Below are 12,722 nucleotides of genomic sequence, written 5' to 3'. Positions count from 1 at the left end.
TCTTTGCCTACTGACTCATGTTATACTCTTTATGTTTACATGTCAGAATTAGGATCCAATTCCTGCAACAAACGTCTGTTTTCCAAAAATCAGTGACCAAGATGCACTTTGCCAAAAATGCCTTCTCTTGCTTTGCAGTGGAAATTCCCATGAAAATCAATGCCACACTGCCTCTTAGTGGGCCGGGAAAGAACTGAATGCCACAAACACAGACATCACACGTGCCACTATTAATCTGTAAATGTGGTGTCAAAGCACAAAATAACAACACTTAATGTTTTCTTCCCTGATTTAAATTTAAAAACACATAAATACCTATCATAATAAATATTAACACTGTGTAATGCATTATAATAGCCGTCTGTAAGAGCAATGCATATACACAAGAGAAAATATGTCATATTATATATAATGATGCTTATAATAACATTTTAATTTGTCGGAAAACTTTTTTAAAGTGTTGTTATTGATGTTTGTATTGTTGTAATCTTCATTTAGAAGTGATGTAGTGAGATACATGACAACATTCCCCCTTCAGAGTCGGGGAGAAAAGCAATGCTGAAAATCCGGATTGACGTGAAGCAGAATTTCTGAGGAAGTTTCGGAGGTGGATGAGGTGGAGGAGGGTCCGGGGGCGTGTCTAATATGTTTTTCTTGGGGGGGGGGGGGGCCAGGTACAGGCACAGACTGAAATTAGAATTTTATTTTAAATGCCCTAACGAACAAACCGATTGACAGCTCTGGTGGGGGTGGCCAGGAGGTTGGCCAATCAGATTATGACACAGAAAAGATCCACTATCAAAACCATCGTGTGCTTGAGGGAAAGCACGCTTTCATGTCTGCAAGATTTAGATAACGTAATCCCCCACATATCACAGTGTTTTGATGTTAAACACGGGGATATATAAACAGGGGAAGCCTGGAGGTGTAAAAGAAAAGGAAAGCAGGTGGGTGTTGAGCCTGGTGTTTAGACTGTGGCAAAATCTGGTGTAACTTAAGAGTCAAGTAGTAAGTGACGGAGGGAGAAGTGGAGGGACTTCCACTGTTATGCAGATGACACAAAACTGTTCCCAGAACATGACACAGGACACGTTGGTGGTCCACCAGGCTTTATCAGGACGTATAGTTGCGTGTCATCTGCATAACGGTGGATGTCAACGTCATCAGGGAGGATTTGATCCTCGAGGTCAAACTATAAAACCTTGCCTGCATTTTATCTTATCTCGACCTGCTTTATAATACGCTGACAGTTCATTCTTGATCAAATTATGTCTCCTAAACATCCACTTGTATCACACACACATTTTACAATGGATAATAGATCATTACAACACTACATAATGGAAATAGAAAAAAAACAAAATCGTGACATATTAAACATTTTATTTTTGACAATCAATCCATTAAAAATATAAATATGTTTTAAATTAAATAACAATTGAGTGCAAAGAAACATTTGTCATAGATTGATCCTTATTTGACAATCACAATTAAAGTGCCGTTTTCGAGCAGTGAAGTTTCACACATTCTTTCACATGATGAGGGAATAGTCCAGTTCAATGTCTTCACCTGAGCATCTCAGTACACCTGGTCTCACACATGCTGTTCAACGTTTAGAGATGAAGGATGAGATGGTTGAATGTCATGTGACAAAGGTCCCCGGCTGGACCTCCATCACTACTCACAGTGTTTTATTTGTTTGAATCACTGATTCCCACCTGGCGTTTTGGAGCTTAAAGCAGCCCGAAGACAAACCTCTCCATTTAATCTTCAATGAAATTGTATCGGCACAGCGGGCAGGTGCCAAACTGCTGGAAGACTTTGGGGGAGCACTGGTTACATAAACACCGGTGTCCACAGGGCAGAGTGATTGTGGCCTGGTTTAGCATGCACACCACACATGCATCCTCTACAGTGTCTCCATCTGTGATGAAATCAGAGGAATCACAATTACAACACTGACACCAGAGATGTGCTGTTAGCTCCCGTTAGAAATGTGCAAAACGCTGGAAGGACTTATTCTTACCTGCTGGGACTTTCAGGCCAAGACTGGAGATACATTCATCTCTGTTTCCATGGCGGCTTGAAACACGGGGAATTATATTGCTGTGGTTGTTAACATCAGGTGATGTGAGGCGTTCAGGTGCAGGACAGGAATGTTTGGTGCTAAACAGCGACCTTTTACTTGAGCCTGCGACAAAGATTTGATAATTTCATGTTTTTGCATTTGCTTGGCCTGAAATAAATAAGACCAGGAAAAAGAGGCTGTGACATCGTTGTTATTTAGAGGGAACGTACCCAGGAGGAGAATGGCGCTCGTCTGTCCGTAGATGTCTATCATGGCCCACAGCGGCTTGCTGAGATCCACTCCTGTCAGTAGCATGTGCTTGTTGAAGAATACTGTGCCTCCAGCAGAGACCCAGAACTCCAGCTCTGAACCTGCTTTGCAGAGGGTATCATGTACAGCGCCAGCCCAGTGCCCTGGGGTGGCAGTGAGGTCGGGGATGGCCAGGATGGGCAGAGGCAGAGTTCTGTCTGAAGGCGGCACCTTGGTGAAGCCCAGACGCATAGCCCCATCCCAATTTGTGGAGTTTTTCTCCACCCTCAGACGAATCCTCTCCTGGACCTGCACCGGGCGGCTGCTGAACACCAGGCCGTTCTTGAACGTACTCTCAGTCCTCTCTGCGAATCGGCCTCCGCGGCTCAGCCGGACCTCTTCTCCCACAGCCCGAGGGTGAAAGGTCAGAGGTCCGAGGCAGAACGGGCCACACCTGTGTGGCGTCTCAGACCCAACGACTGCAGAGGAGACTTTGCCTTTACCATACGTGAAATACAGGTAAAATAGAAACAAACAGACGAGTAATAGGTAAGACAACTCGCAGCTGTTTTGTGTTGCCAGACACCAGATTATTTAAATCACCTCTCTTTCATTAAAAATGTTAACTATAAGAACCGTTTTCACTCTAAAGCAATAGAAATACAAAAATATTGATATAATAACTGATACTTGAAATTACATATCAAGTTGACTGTAAACATACTGAAAGCCAGGAATGAACATCTCACCAGAGTTCCCCTCGTCACTCTCCTTCTCCATCTTGGAGGCAGACAGAACTTTACTTTAGATGTATCCTCGTCAGTGTCTTGGTTGAATTAGTATTGAGTGGGAGTCTCCAGCTTCAAAAAACAAACATTGCCTCCTGCATCACACCTCCCTAAGGGAGGAGCCAAAGATTGGAAATTTACCCGGCTGAGAGCAAAGGTGGGGGGGCAGGCTGCCAACATTTTTCTTACAAGCCAGAGACCAAAAATGCACCATATCACGACTGTCCAAGCATAAATCCAGCTCAGAGTTCTTTGTTACGAAGCATCCAGACCCCAGACCCTCAGATCATCTGGTTTACTAAGGGTACCCGGGATCACAAGCAAGCAGAGTGATAGTTTCTGTTCTCTCCACCTGAGGAACGAACTCCCTGAACACCCGCAGCTCCTTCAAATCACGGCTTAAAACATTGTGTACTGCAGCTTTCTGCTTATTTTAATCGTTGTAATCCTCATCTATTTCACCTGTTTATTTATTGCACTTTAACTGTTTTTATTTAATTGTAATGTCTCTGCTAATATTGCCTCTGTAAAGTACTTTGAATTGCCTGATGTTTGAATGATGTTAAACAAATAAACTTGCCTTGTCTGACCTTTTTTGACATACTATACTATGATTTTTACTTACTATTCTCCATATATCTATATCTACTACTATATCTTCTTCGTGACTTATTTCAAGCTGTAACAGAAGTAGAATGAAACAATTAGTATTTGTCTGATAATGTATCAGTAATGTTAATTAATGGATTTTTTCCTACTGACTCATGTTATAGTATATATGTTTATATGTCAGAATTAGGACCTTTTCCTGCAACAGTCTTATGCACTTTGCCAAAAGTGCTTTCTCTTGTTTTGGAGTGGAAATTCCCAAGATAACCAATGCCACAGTGCCTCTTAGTGGGCCTGGAAAGAACTGAATACCACAAATACAGACAGATGTCGCCAAATCACAAACGTGCCACTATTAATCTGTAGAAATGATGTCAAAGCACAAAATAACAACACAAAATATGTTTTCTTCCCTGATTTAAATTGAAACACTTTACCAAGTTTGGCATTGGCACATAAATACCTACCATAATAAATGCATTTCACTGTGTAATGCATTATAATAGCCATCTGTAAGAGCAATGCAAGAATACACAAGTGAAAATATGTCATATTAAAATGGAACCAGAATTGCAAAGTAATGCATTAAGTGTGACCTAAACAAGTGAACACACTCAGTTATTTTCATGATAAATAAATAAATAAAATCTGCAAAGCAATAAGCACATCTAAAAAAAATCTAAACATTGAGTTACTAAATGTTCTTATTACTTGAGTGCAAATCCAACATCAATGTCATTTATCTTAGAAATGAGACTTCGTGTCGTGATGTCACCATGTCCACAGGGACCAGGTTTTGCTAGTTTACACGACAACGCTGGAGTTGCATATTCATAAGATTTCACTCTGGAACCTGTTTTTAAAAAGTGTCTGTCGTGTAAACAAAGGGCCAGAACGTAAAAGTACTTTTGCGTATTAAGTTGAAAACTGTGTTGTGTAAACGGCCGTGAAAGGAGAAGTGATGTAAAGAGATACATGATAACATTCCTCCCTTTGAAGCGGTAACCATGGTGACTGGGAGGAAAGCAATGCTGAAGATCTGGATTAACTGAACTTCTGAGAAGTTCAGAGGAAGCGCCAACTGGAAAGACTGGTTTTGATGGGAAACCGATAGTGAATGAGGAAGAAAATGCCCAGGAATTAATTCCCCACATATCACAGTGTTTTGACGTTAAACACGGGAATATATAAATAGGGGAAGCCAGGTGGTGTTGAGCCTGGTGTTTACACTGTGGCAAAATCTGGTGTAACTGAAGAGTGTAGGCCCTCAGATGAGTGAGTTGGAAGTTGGGCAAAAAAGAAAGAAAAAGTTTTTCCTCCTTCCTCCTTTAATAACCAAGACAGGAAATACAATTATGAAATAAAATATGTACAAATAGCAAATAGGGAGATGAAGCTTCAAAACATTCATGCACAAAATTATGAATAATAAGGATTATTATGGAAAAATAAAAAGAGGAAAGAGGTGTTGAGCCTGGTGTTTAGACTGTGGCAAAATCAGGTGCAACTTAACTCAGCTTCATTAGTGTGTTTTAGGTATTTCACCATCTGTCACTCTTTGGAGAGCAGGTAGCAGAAATAATTTGATGACTTACTGGAAATGACTTACTGACAGGAAACCGCAGAGAGTTGGTCGAGGGAGATTAGGTGAGCAGGAGGACAGCTGACTGCAGAAACAGGTGAAACTCATAAGGGAGGGGCAGACAATCAGAACAGGTGGGAAAACACACAAAGAGATTGTCCTTTTGCCTTTCAACTTTACTTTATTTATAGAGCACTTTTCATACAAAAACATGTAACACAAAGTGCTTTACACACATCAAAAAGAAAAAAAAGAAAAAACAATTCCAAATAAAGCCCCTCCCTCCCACCCTCCATACTGCACACGCACACACACACAAACACACACACACCTGCACACTCTCACTTCTGACAATAGGGAGACATGGCATGACACTGATGATTGAGGAAACGCTATCTTTGGGGTCTTCCACACTGGGAGGAGTCGCAGGCTGTGCCACAGGGGCACCAGTGCCCAGGCCCCCCGACACCGACAGACAACAGTCAGCCGAGCCGAAGGGACCCAGGGACAGCACCCCCAGCAGCAGTCCAGACACAGCTCCCAGTGTGGAAGACCCCCCTGAGGAAACACTGGAGTTAAAGCTAAAAACTAAAACACATGAAAAAATAAGTGACCAGCTTAATAAAAGATAATAAAGATAATAACATAAAACAATACCAATGATAAGTAAAACAACTAAAATTATTTAAGATCAATATCATCTAAAAACAAGATAGAAGCAAAAATATAAAATAAGATAAAATCACATAAGAACGTTAAGAAGAATTTAAAATACTAGTTAAAAGCCTGATTAAAAAGATGTGTCTTTAACCTTCCTTTAAAAATATCAACTGTCTCTGCGGTCCTGAGGCTCTCTGGCAGGCTGTTCCACAGGTGGGGGCCATAGTAGCTAAATGCCGCCTCACCATGGGTTTTAGTTCTGGGTTTTGGTATGGATAAAAGGCCGGTGCCGGAGGACCTCAGGGTCCGCGAGGGTTGATATGGTAAAAGCAGGTCAGCTAAATAAGAGGGCGCAAGGCCGTTAAGACATTTAAAAACTAGTAAAAGAACCTTAAAATCGATCCTGAAGCGTACAGGGAGCCAATGCAGCGACGCTAAAACTGGTGTAATGTGCTCCCGCCCTCTGGTCCTCGTCAGCACGCGTGCGGCTGAGTTCTGTAATAGTTGGAGATTTAAAATACTCTTTTTGGGAAGACCAGAGAGCAGGGCATTACAATAATCTAAACGACAAGAGATAAAAGCATGCATCAGCACCTCCGTACTGGCCTGAGAGAGAAACGGGCGGACTCTGGCTATGTTCTTAAGATGATAAAAACCTATTTTCGTCATATTTTTGATATGTGGAATAAAATTCAGCTCAGAGTCAAAAATCACGCCCAGATTTTTTACTGACTGTGCTGGTTTAAGATCTTGTAGTTTTGGTAAAAGTTTCTCTCTCTGGCCTTCAGGACCTATAACTAAAACCTCAGTCTTGTCCTGGTTGAGCTGTAGGAAATTCTCTGCCATCCATGACTTAATGTCTAAAATACAGTTAAAAAGGGTGTCAATTGGCCCTGTGTCATCAGGAGACACGGCAATGTACAGTTGCGTATCGTCAGCATAACTATGGAAGCTGATGCCGTGCCTCCGGATGACGTCCCCAAGGGGCAGCATGTAAAGATTAAAAAGAAGTGGACCTAAAATTGACCCTGTGGGAACCCCACATCCAATTTCAAGACAAGGAATAAAGTAAACGAGGATGAAAAATTGATGCAAATGTGGAGATGAAGCTTTGAAACAGGTCAACAGATGAGGGGCACAAAGAAAAAAAACACGCTGGTGGACACCAGGCTTTAACAGGATGTATAGTTGAGTATCACCTGCATAACGGTGGATGTCAATGTCATCACTAGACAGGATTTGAACCTCGGGGTCAAACTATAAAACCTTGCCTGCGTTTTATCTTATCTCGACCGGCTTTCTTAATTTGTTTGGCTGCTTTGATAATGTTTATCTATATTTACAACCGTTTATTTACAACAATCATGATAAGTAGTAATAAGTAAAGTAATAATGAAACTCGAAAGCTTGTTGTACTTTCACATTTCAGGAACCTGTTGAAGATATACTACATAGTGTACGTAAATAATAATTATTGTAAATGTAAACAGTAAGAGAGTAGTTTTATTGATTGATTGATTGATTGATTGATTGATTGATTGATTGATTGATTGATTGATATTCTGTGAAGTCTCCTGGTGTGACCTGAGCAATGATTACTGTTGTTTCATCAGTGGCCTATCTTTGCAACATGAGTTCATTCTTAATTAAGTTATCTCTCCTAAATATACATTTAAACAGGTGGAACACTTTGTGACAAAAAGTACATTTTATTTTTGACAAACAATTCATTAACAATAAAACAAGAATTGAATTAAATAACAATTGATTCAATATTTACAAAATCAAGGAGGCAATATATACAGTCCAGAGAATGTAAAAATGTAAACATTTGTCATAGATTGGTTTCACGCTTGCAGTGATCCTTATTTGACAATCACAATTAAAGTGCCGTTTTCATGCAGTCAAGTTTCACACATTCTTTCACATGATACAAATAGCAAATAGGGAGATGAAGCTTCAAAACATTCATGCACAAAATGATGAATAATAAGGATTATTATGGAAAAATAAAAAGAGGAAAGAGGTGTTGAGCCTGGTGTTTAGACTGTGGCAAAATCAGGTGTAACTGAAGAGTGTAAGCCCTCAGATGATTGAGTTGGAAGCGGGAAAAGAGAATATATATATATATCACTCAGCTTGATTAGTGTGTTTTAGGTATTTCACCATCTGTCACCCTTTGAAGAGCAGGTAGCAGGGGACGGAGGCAGCAGAGATCATTTTATGACTTACTGGAAATGACTTACAGGCAGGAAACCGCCTAGAGTTGGTCGAGGGAGAACCGGTGAGCAGGAGGTCAGCTGACTGCAGAGCTTAAAGGGGAACAGGTGAAACTCATAAGGGAGGGGCACACAAAGAGCCAAGACAAGGAATGAAGTAAACTAGGATGAAAAATGTATGCAAACGTGGAGAAAACAGGTCAACAGATGAGGGGCACAAAGAAAAGAAAAATAAAGATTGTGCAACAGATGTGAACATTTTTTTTATCCACATTGTAGTTTTAACAATAATTCTGACCATTTCAAATAATTGGCATTATTATTCATGAACACAGTGATGGAGGGAGAAGTGGAGGGACTTCCCCTGTTATGCAGATGACACAAAACTATTAACCCATAACATGATGGGACACGTTGGTGGACACCAGGCTTTAACAGGACGGATAGTTGAGTATCATCTGCATAACGGTGGATGTCAATGTCATCACTAGACAGGATTTGAACCTCGGGGTCAAACTATAAAACCTTGCCTGCGTTTTATCTTATCTCGACCGGCTTTCTTAATTTGTTTGGCTGCTTTGATAATGTTTATCAATTGTGATAAGTAGTAATAAGTAAAGTAATAATGAAACTCGAAAGCTTGTTGTACTTTCACATTTCAGGAACCTGTTGAAGATATACTACATAGTTAACGCAAATAATAATTAATGTAAATGTAAACAGTAAGAGAGTAGTTTTATTGATTGATTGATTGATATTCTGTGAAGTCTCCTGGTGTGACCTGAGCAATGATTACTGTTGTTTCATCAGTGGCCTATCTTTGCAACATGAGTTCATTCTTAATTAAGTTATCTCTCCTAAATATACATTTAAACAGGTGGAACACTTTGTGACAAAAAGTACATTTTATTTTTGACAAACAATTCATTAACAATAAAACAAGAATTGAATTAAATAACAATTGATTCAATATTTACAACATGAAGGAGGCAATATATACAGTCCAGAGAATGTAAACATTTGCACAATTGAGTGCAAACAAACATTTGTCATAGATTGGTTTCACGCTTGCATTGATCCTTATTTGACAATCACAATTAAAGTGCCGTTTTCAAGCAGTCAAGTTTCACACATTCTTTCACATGATGAGGGAATAGTCCAGTTCCATGTCTTCACCTCAGCATCTCAGTACACCTGGTCCCACACATGGTGTTCAACGTTTAGAGGTGAAGGATGAGATGGTTGAATGTCATGTGACAAAGGTCCCCGGCTGGACCTCCATCACTACTCACAGTGGCGTCTTGGAGCTGAAAGCAGCCCGGAGACAAACCTCTCCGTTTAATCTTCAATGAATTTGTGTCGGCACAGCGGGCAGGTGCCAAACTGCTGGAAGACTTTTGGGGAGCACCGGTTACATAAACACCGGTGTCCACAGGGCAGAGTGATTGTGGCCTGGTTTACCAGGCACACCACACATGCATCCCCTACAGTGTCTCCATCTGTGATGAAATCAGAGGAATCACAATTACAACACTGACACCAGAGATGTGCTGTAAGCTCTCGTTAGAAATGTGCAAAACGCTGGAAGGACTTTTTCTTACCTGCTGGGACTTTCAGGGTAGGACTGGAGATACATTCATCACCATTTCCATGGAGGCTTGAAACACGGGGAATCATGCTGTAGCAGTGGTTAACATCAGGTGACGTGAGGCATTCACGTGCAGGACAGGAATGTCTGGTGTTTAACAGCGACCTTTCATTGTTATTTATAGGGAACGTACCCAGGAGGAGAATGGAGCTCGTCTGTCCGTAGATGTCTATCATGGCCCACAGCGGCTTGCTGAGATCCACTCCTGCCAGTAGCTTGTGCTTCCTGATGTTCATGTCCTTGATGGTGACGTATACGGTGCCTCCAGCAGAGACCCAGAACTCCAGCTCTGAACCTTGGCAGAGGTTGTTAAGCACAGCGCCAGCCCAGTGCCCTGGGGTGGCAGTGAGGTTGGGGATGGCCATTTTGGGCAGAGGCAGAGTTCTGTGTGAAGGCGGCACGTTGGTGAAGCCCAGACGCATAGCCCCATCCCAATTTGTGGAGTTTTTCTCCACCCTCAGACGAATCCTGTCCCGGACCTTCACCGGGCGGCTGCTGAACACCAGGCCGTTCATGCACGTACTCTCGGTCCTCTCTGCGAATCGGCCTCCGTGGCTCAGCCGGACCTCTTCTCCCACAGCCCGAGGGTGAAAGGTCAGATTTCCGAGGCAGGAACAGCAACACCTGTGTGACGTCTCAGACCCAACGCCTGCAGAGGAACAAAATCACAGTGATGAATGTAGAGCACATCAAACATCAAGCACAGCAGTGGATGTTTGTGTTTGTGCACATTTGTGCAGAATTGCTGCAGAATTCTAATAAGTGAATAAATGATCAATAGGACATGATGATCATAAAAATCTTTATCCTCGAGATAACATCATCACTTTGCCAATGTTTTGCCATTATGGTCAGTTAATCATTACTTGACTCCAGTCATAGTGGATGTTGGTAGGGTAAGAATGAAAGTAGTACATCTCAGCATTTCCAATAAAATGGCAAGTTTCCAGTTATCTTCTTTATCGCACACGCTATAAATCCTTAATTCCCACTGTTTGTTCGTCTTCATCCTAGTCTGTTTGTAATAATAATAATAATAATAACAATAAAAATAATACATTTTATAAAATCTCAACTGTAAGATCCATTTTCACTCCAAAGAAAAATACTTTAACAACTAAAAAATAAAAGAAATTGGAATTTTAAATAACAGATGTGCCACTAACTAAAACTAGTATATTTTTTAATTATGTATTTCTTATAAGTATTAAGTTGATCAATATCATCATAACAACAAAAATGTATATTATTATTATTAATCTTGACAACCTAAACGTAACTTGACAAATTGCAACTAACGTCTTTTTTTTACACTTTAAAGCAGTAAACCACATTACTTGCAATTCTAAAGCCAAGAAAAAAATATGTAATTATTATAAGTATTAAGTTTAGCAAAAACATAAAAACGATGAAACTTCATATTAATCTTGACAACCTAAACGTTACTTGACAAATCGTGACATTTAAAGCAGTAAATCAAGTTGTCTGTAAACAGACTGAAAGCAAAGAATAAAAATCTCACCAGAGTTCCTCTTGTGACTCTCCATCTCGGAGGCAGATAATTACTTTACTAAGATGTGTCCTCGTCTGTGTCTTGGTTGAATTGTTCTTTAGTGGGAGTGTGCACTGTGTTTTAACTGTGGGGCACATGCTGCATCAAAACACAAACATTCCCTCATGCATCACAGGGAAAGTGAAAGAAAGAGGAGAGGAGGGCGGAGCCAAAGATTGGAAATTTACCAGGCTGAAAGCAAGGTGGGAGGAGGAGGGCAGGCTGCACATATATTTTTCAGTCTGTTCAAATCAGTGACCTCGAGAGCAGCAACATGAAATCCCATCATGAGGTGAACTGATTATTTCTGCAGAAATCCTCATCTTGTGATGTTTGTTTTACGCTGAAAGATAAAAGGTCAAGCAAACAACATCTTGCTGATTTTTCTCACAACTTTACCCAGATTGTAGTTTCTGTACTTGCAGATAATTTCACAGTGTATTCATCTATATATATATATATATATATATCACTCAGCTTGATTAGTGTGTTTTAGGTATTTCACCATCTGTCACCCTTTGAAGAGCAGGTAGCAGGGGACAGAGGCAGCAGAGATCATTTTATGACTTACTGGAAATGACTTACAGGCAGGAAACCGCAGAGAGTTGGTCGAGGGAGAACAGGTGAGCAGGAGGTCAGCTGACTGCAGAGCTTAAAGGGGAACAGGTGAAACTCATAAGGGAGGGGCAGACAATCAGAACAGGTGGGAAAGCATGCAAAGAGATTGTCCTTTTGCTTTTTCTCCCTCCTTTATTTAATAACCAAGACAAGGAATAAAGTAAACGAGGATGAAAAATTGATGCAAATGTGGAGATGAAGCTTTGAAACAGGTCAACAGATGAGGGGCACAAAGAACAAAAATAAACATTGTGCAACAGATGTGGACATTTTTTTATCCACATTGTAGTTTTAACAATAATTCTGACCATTTCAAATAATTGGCATTATTATTCATGAACACAGTGATGGAGGGAGAAGTGGAGGGACTTCCACTGTTATGCAGATGACACAAAACTATTCCCATAACATGATGGGACACGCTGGTGGACACCAGGCTTTAACAGGACGTATAGTTGAGTATCATCTGCATAACGGTGGAAGTCAATGTCATCACTAGACAGGATTTGAACCTCGGGGTCAAACTATAAAACCTTGCCTGCGTTTTATCTTATCTCGACCGGCTTTCTTAATTTGTTCAGCTGCTTTGATAATGTTTATCTATATTTACAACTGTTTATTTACAACAATCATGATAAGTAGTAATAATTAAAGTAATAATGAAACTGGAAAGCTTGTTGTACTTTCACATTTCAGGAACCTGTTGAAGATATACTACATAGTGTAAGC

General features: G+C 40.5%; 1 protein-coding gene across 3 annotated transcripts; it reads right to left on the bottom strand.

Moving 5' to 3' along the window:
- Nucleotides 1-1,709: 1,709 nt before the first annotated feature.
- LOC311023497 (E3 ubiquitin-protein ligase NEURL3-like) lies at nucleotides 1,710-11,471 on the bottom strand. 3 transcript variants are annotated; one of them, XM_084025374.1, is made up of 4 exons: nucleotides 11,346-11,471; nucleotides 9,957-10,472; nucleotides 2,027-2,191; nucleotides 1,710-1,924 (listed from the first exon to the last, which is right to left on the bottom strand). In XM_084025374.1, the coding sequence occupies exons 1-4, from the start codon at nucleotides 11,368-11,370 to the stop codon at nucleotides 1,764-1,766; spliced, it is 867 nt and encodes a 288-aa protein (XP_083881500.1). In that variant the 5' UTR covers nucleotides 11,371-11,471; the 3' UTR covers nucleotides 1,710-1,763. The 3 variants fall into 3 exon arrangements, with proteins under 3 accessions (XP_083881500.1, XP_083881501.1, XP_083881499.1); XM_084025375.1 differs by lacking the exons at nucleotides 9,957-10,472; nucleotides 11,346-11,471 and adding exons at nucleotides 2,299-2,796; nucleotides 3,067-3,144; XM_084025373.1 differs by lacking the exons at nucleotides 9,957-10,472; nucleotides 11,346-11,471 and adding exons at nucleotides 2,299-2,814; nucleotides 3,067-3,143.
- Nucleotides 11,472-12,722: the final 1,251 nt, after the last annotated feature.

This window comes from Eutrigla gurnardus, assembly GCF_963514095.1.
Source record: "Eutrigla gurnardus genome assembly, chromosome: 13".
Classification (NCBI taxonomy): domain Eukaryota; kingdom Metazoa; phylum Chordata; class Actinopteri; order Perciformes; family Triglidae; genus Eutrigla; species Eutrigla gurnardus.
Note: the sequence above shows the minus strand (reverse complement) of the source record. Positions and strands in the feature narration are given on the sequence as shown.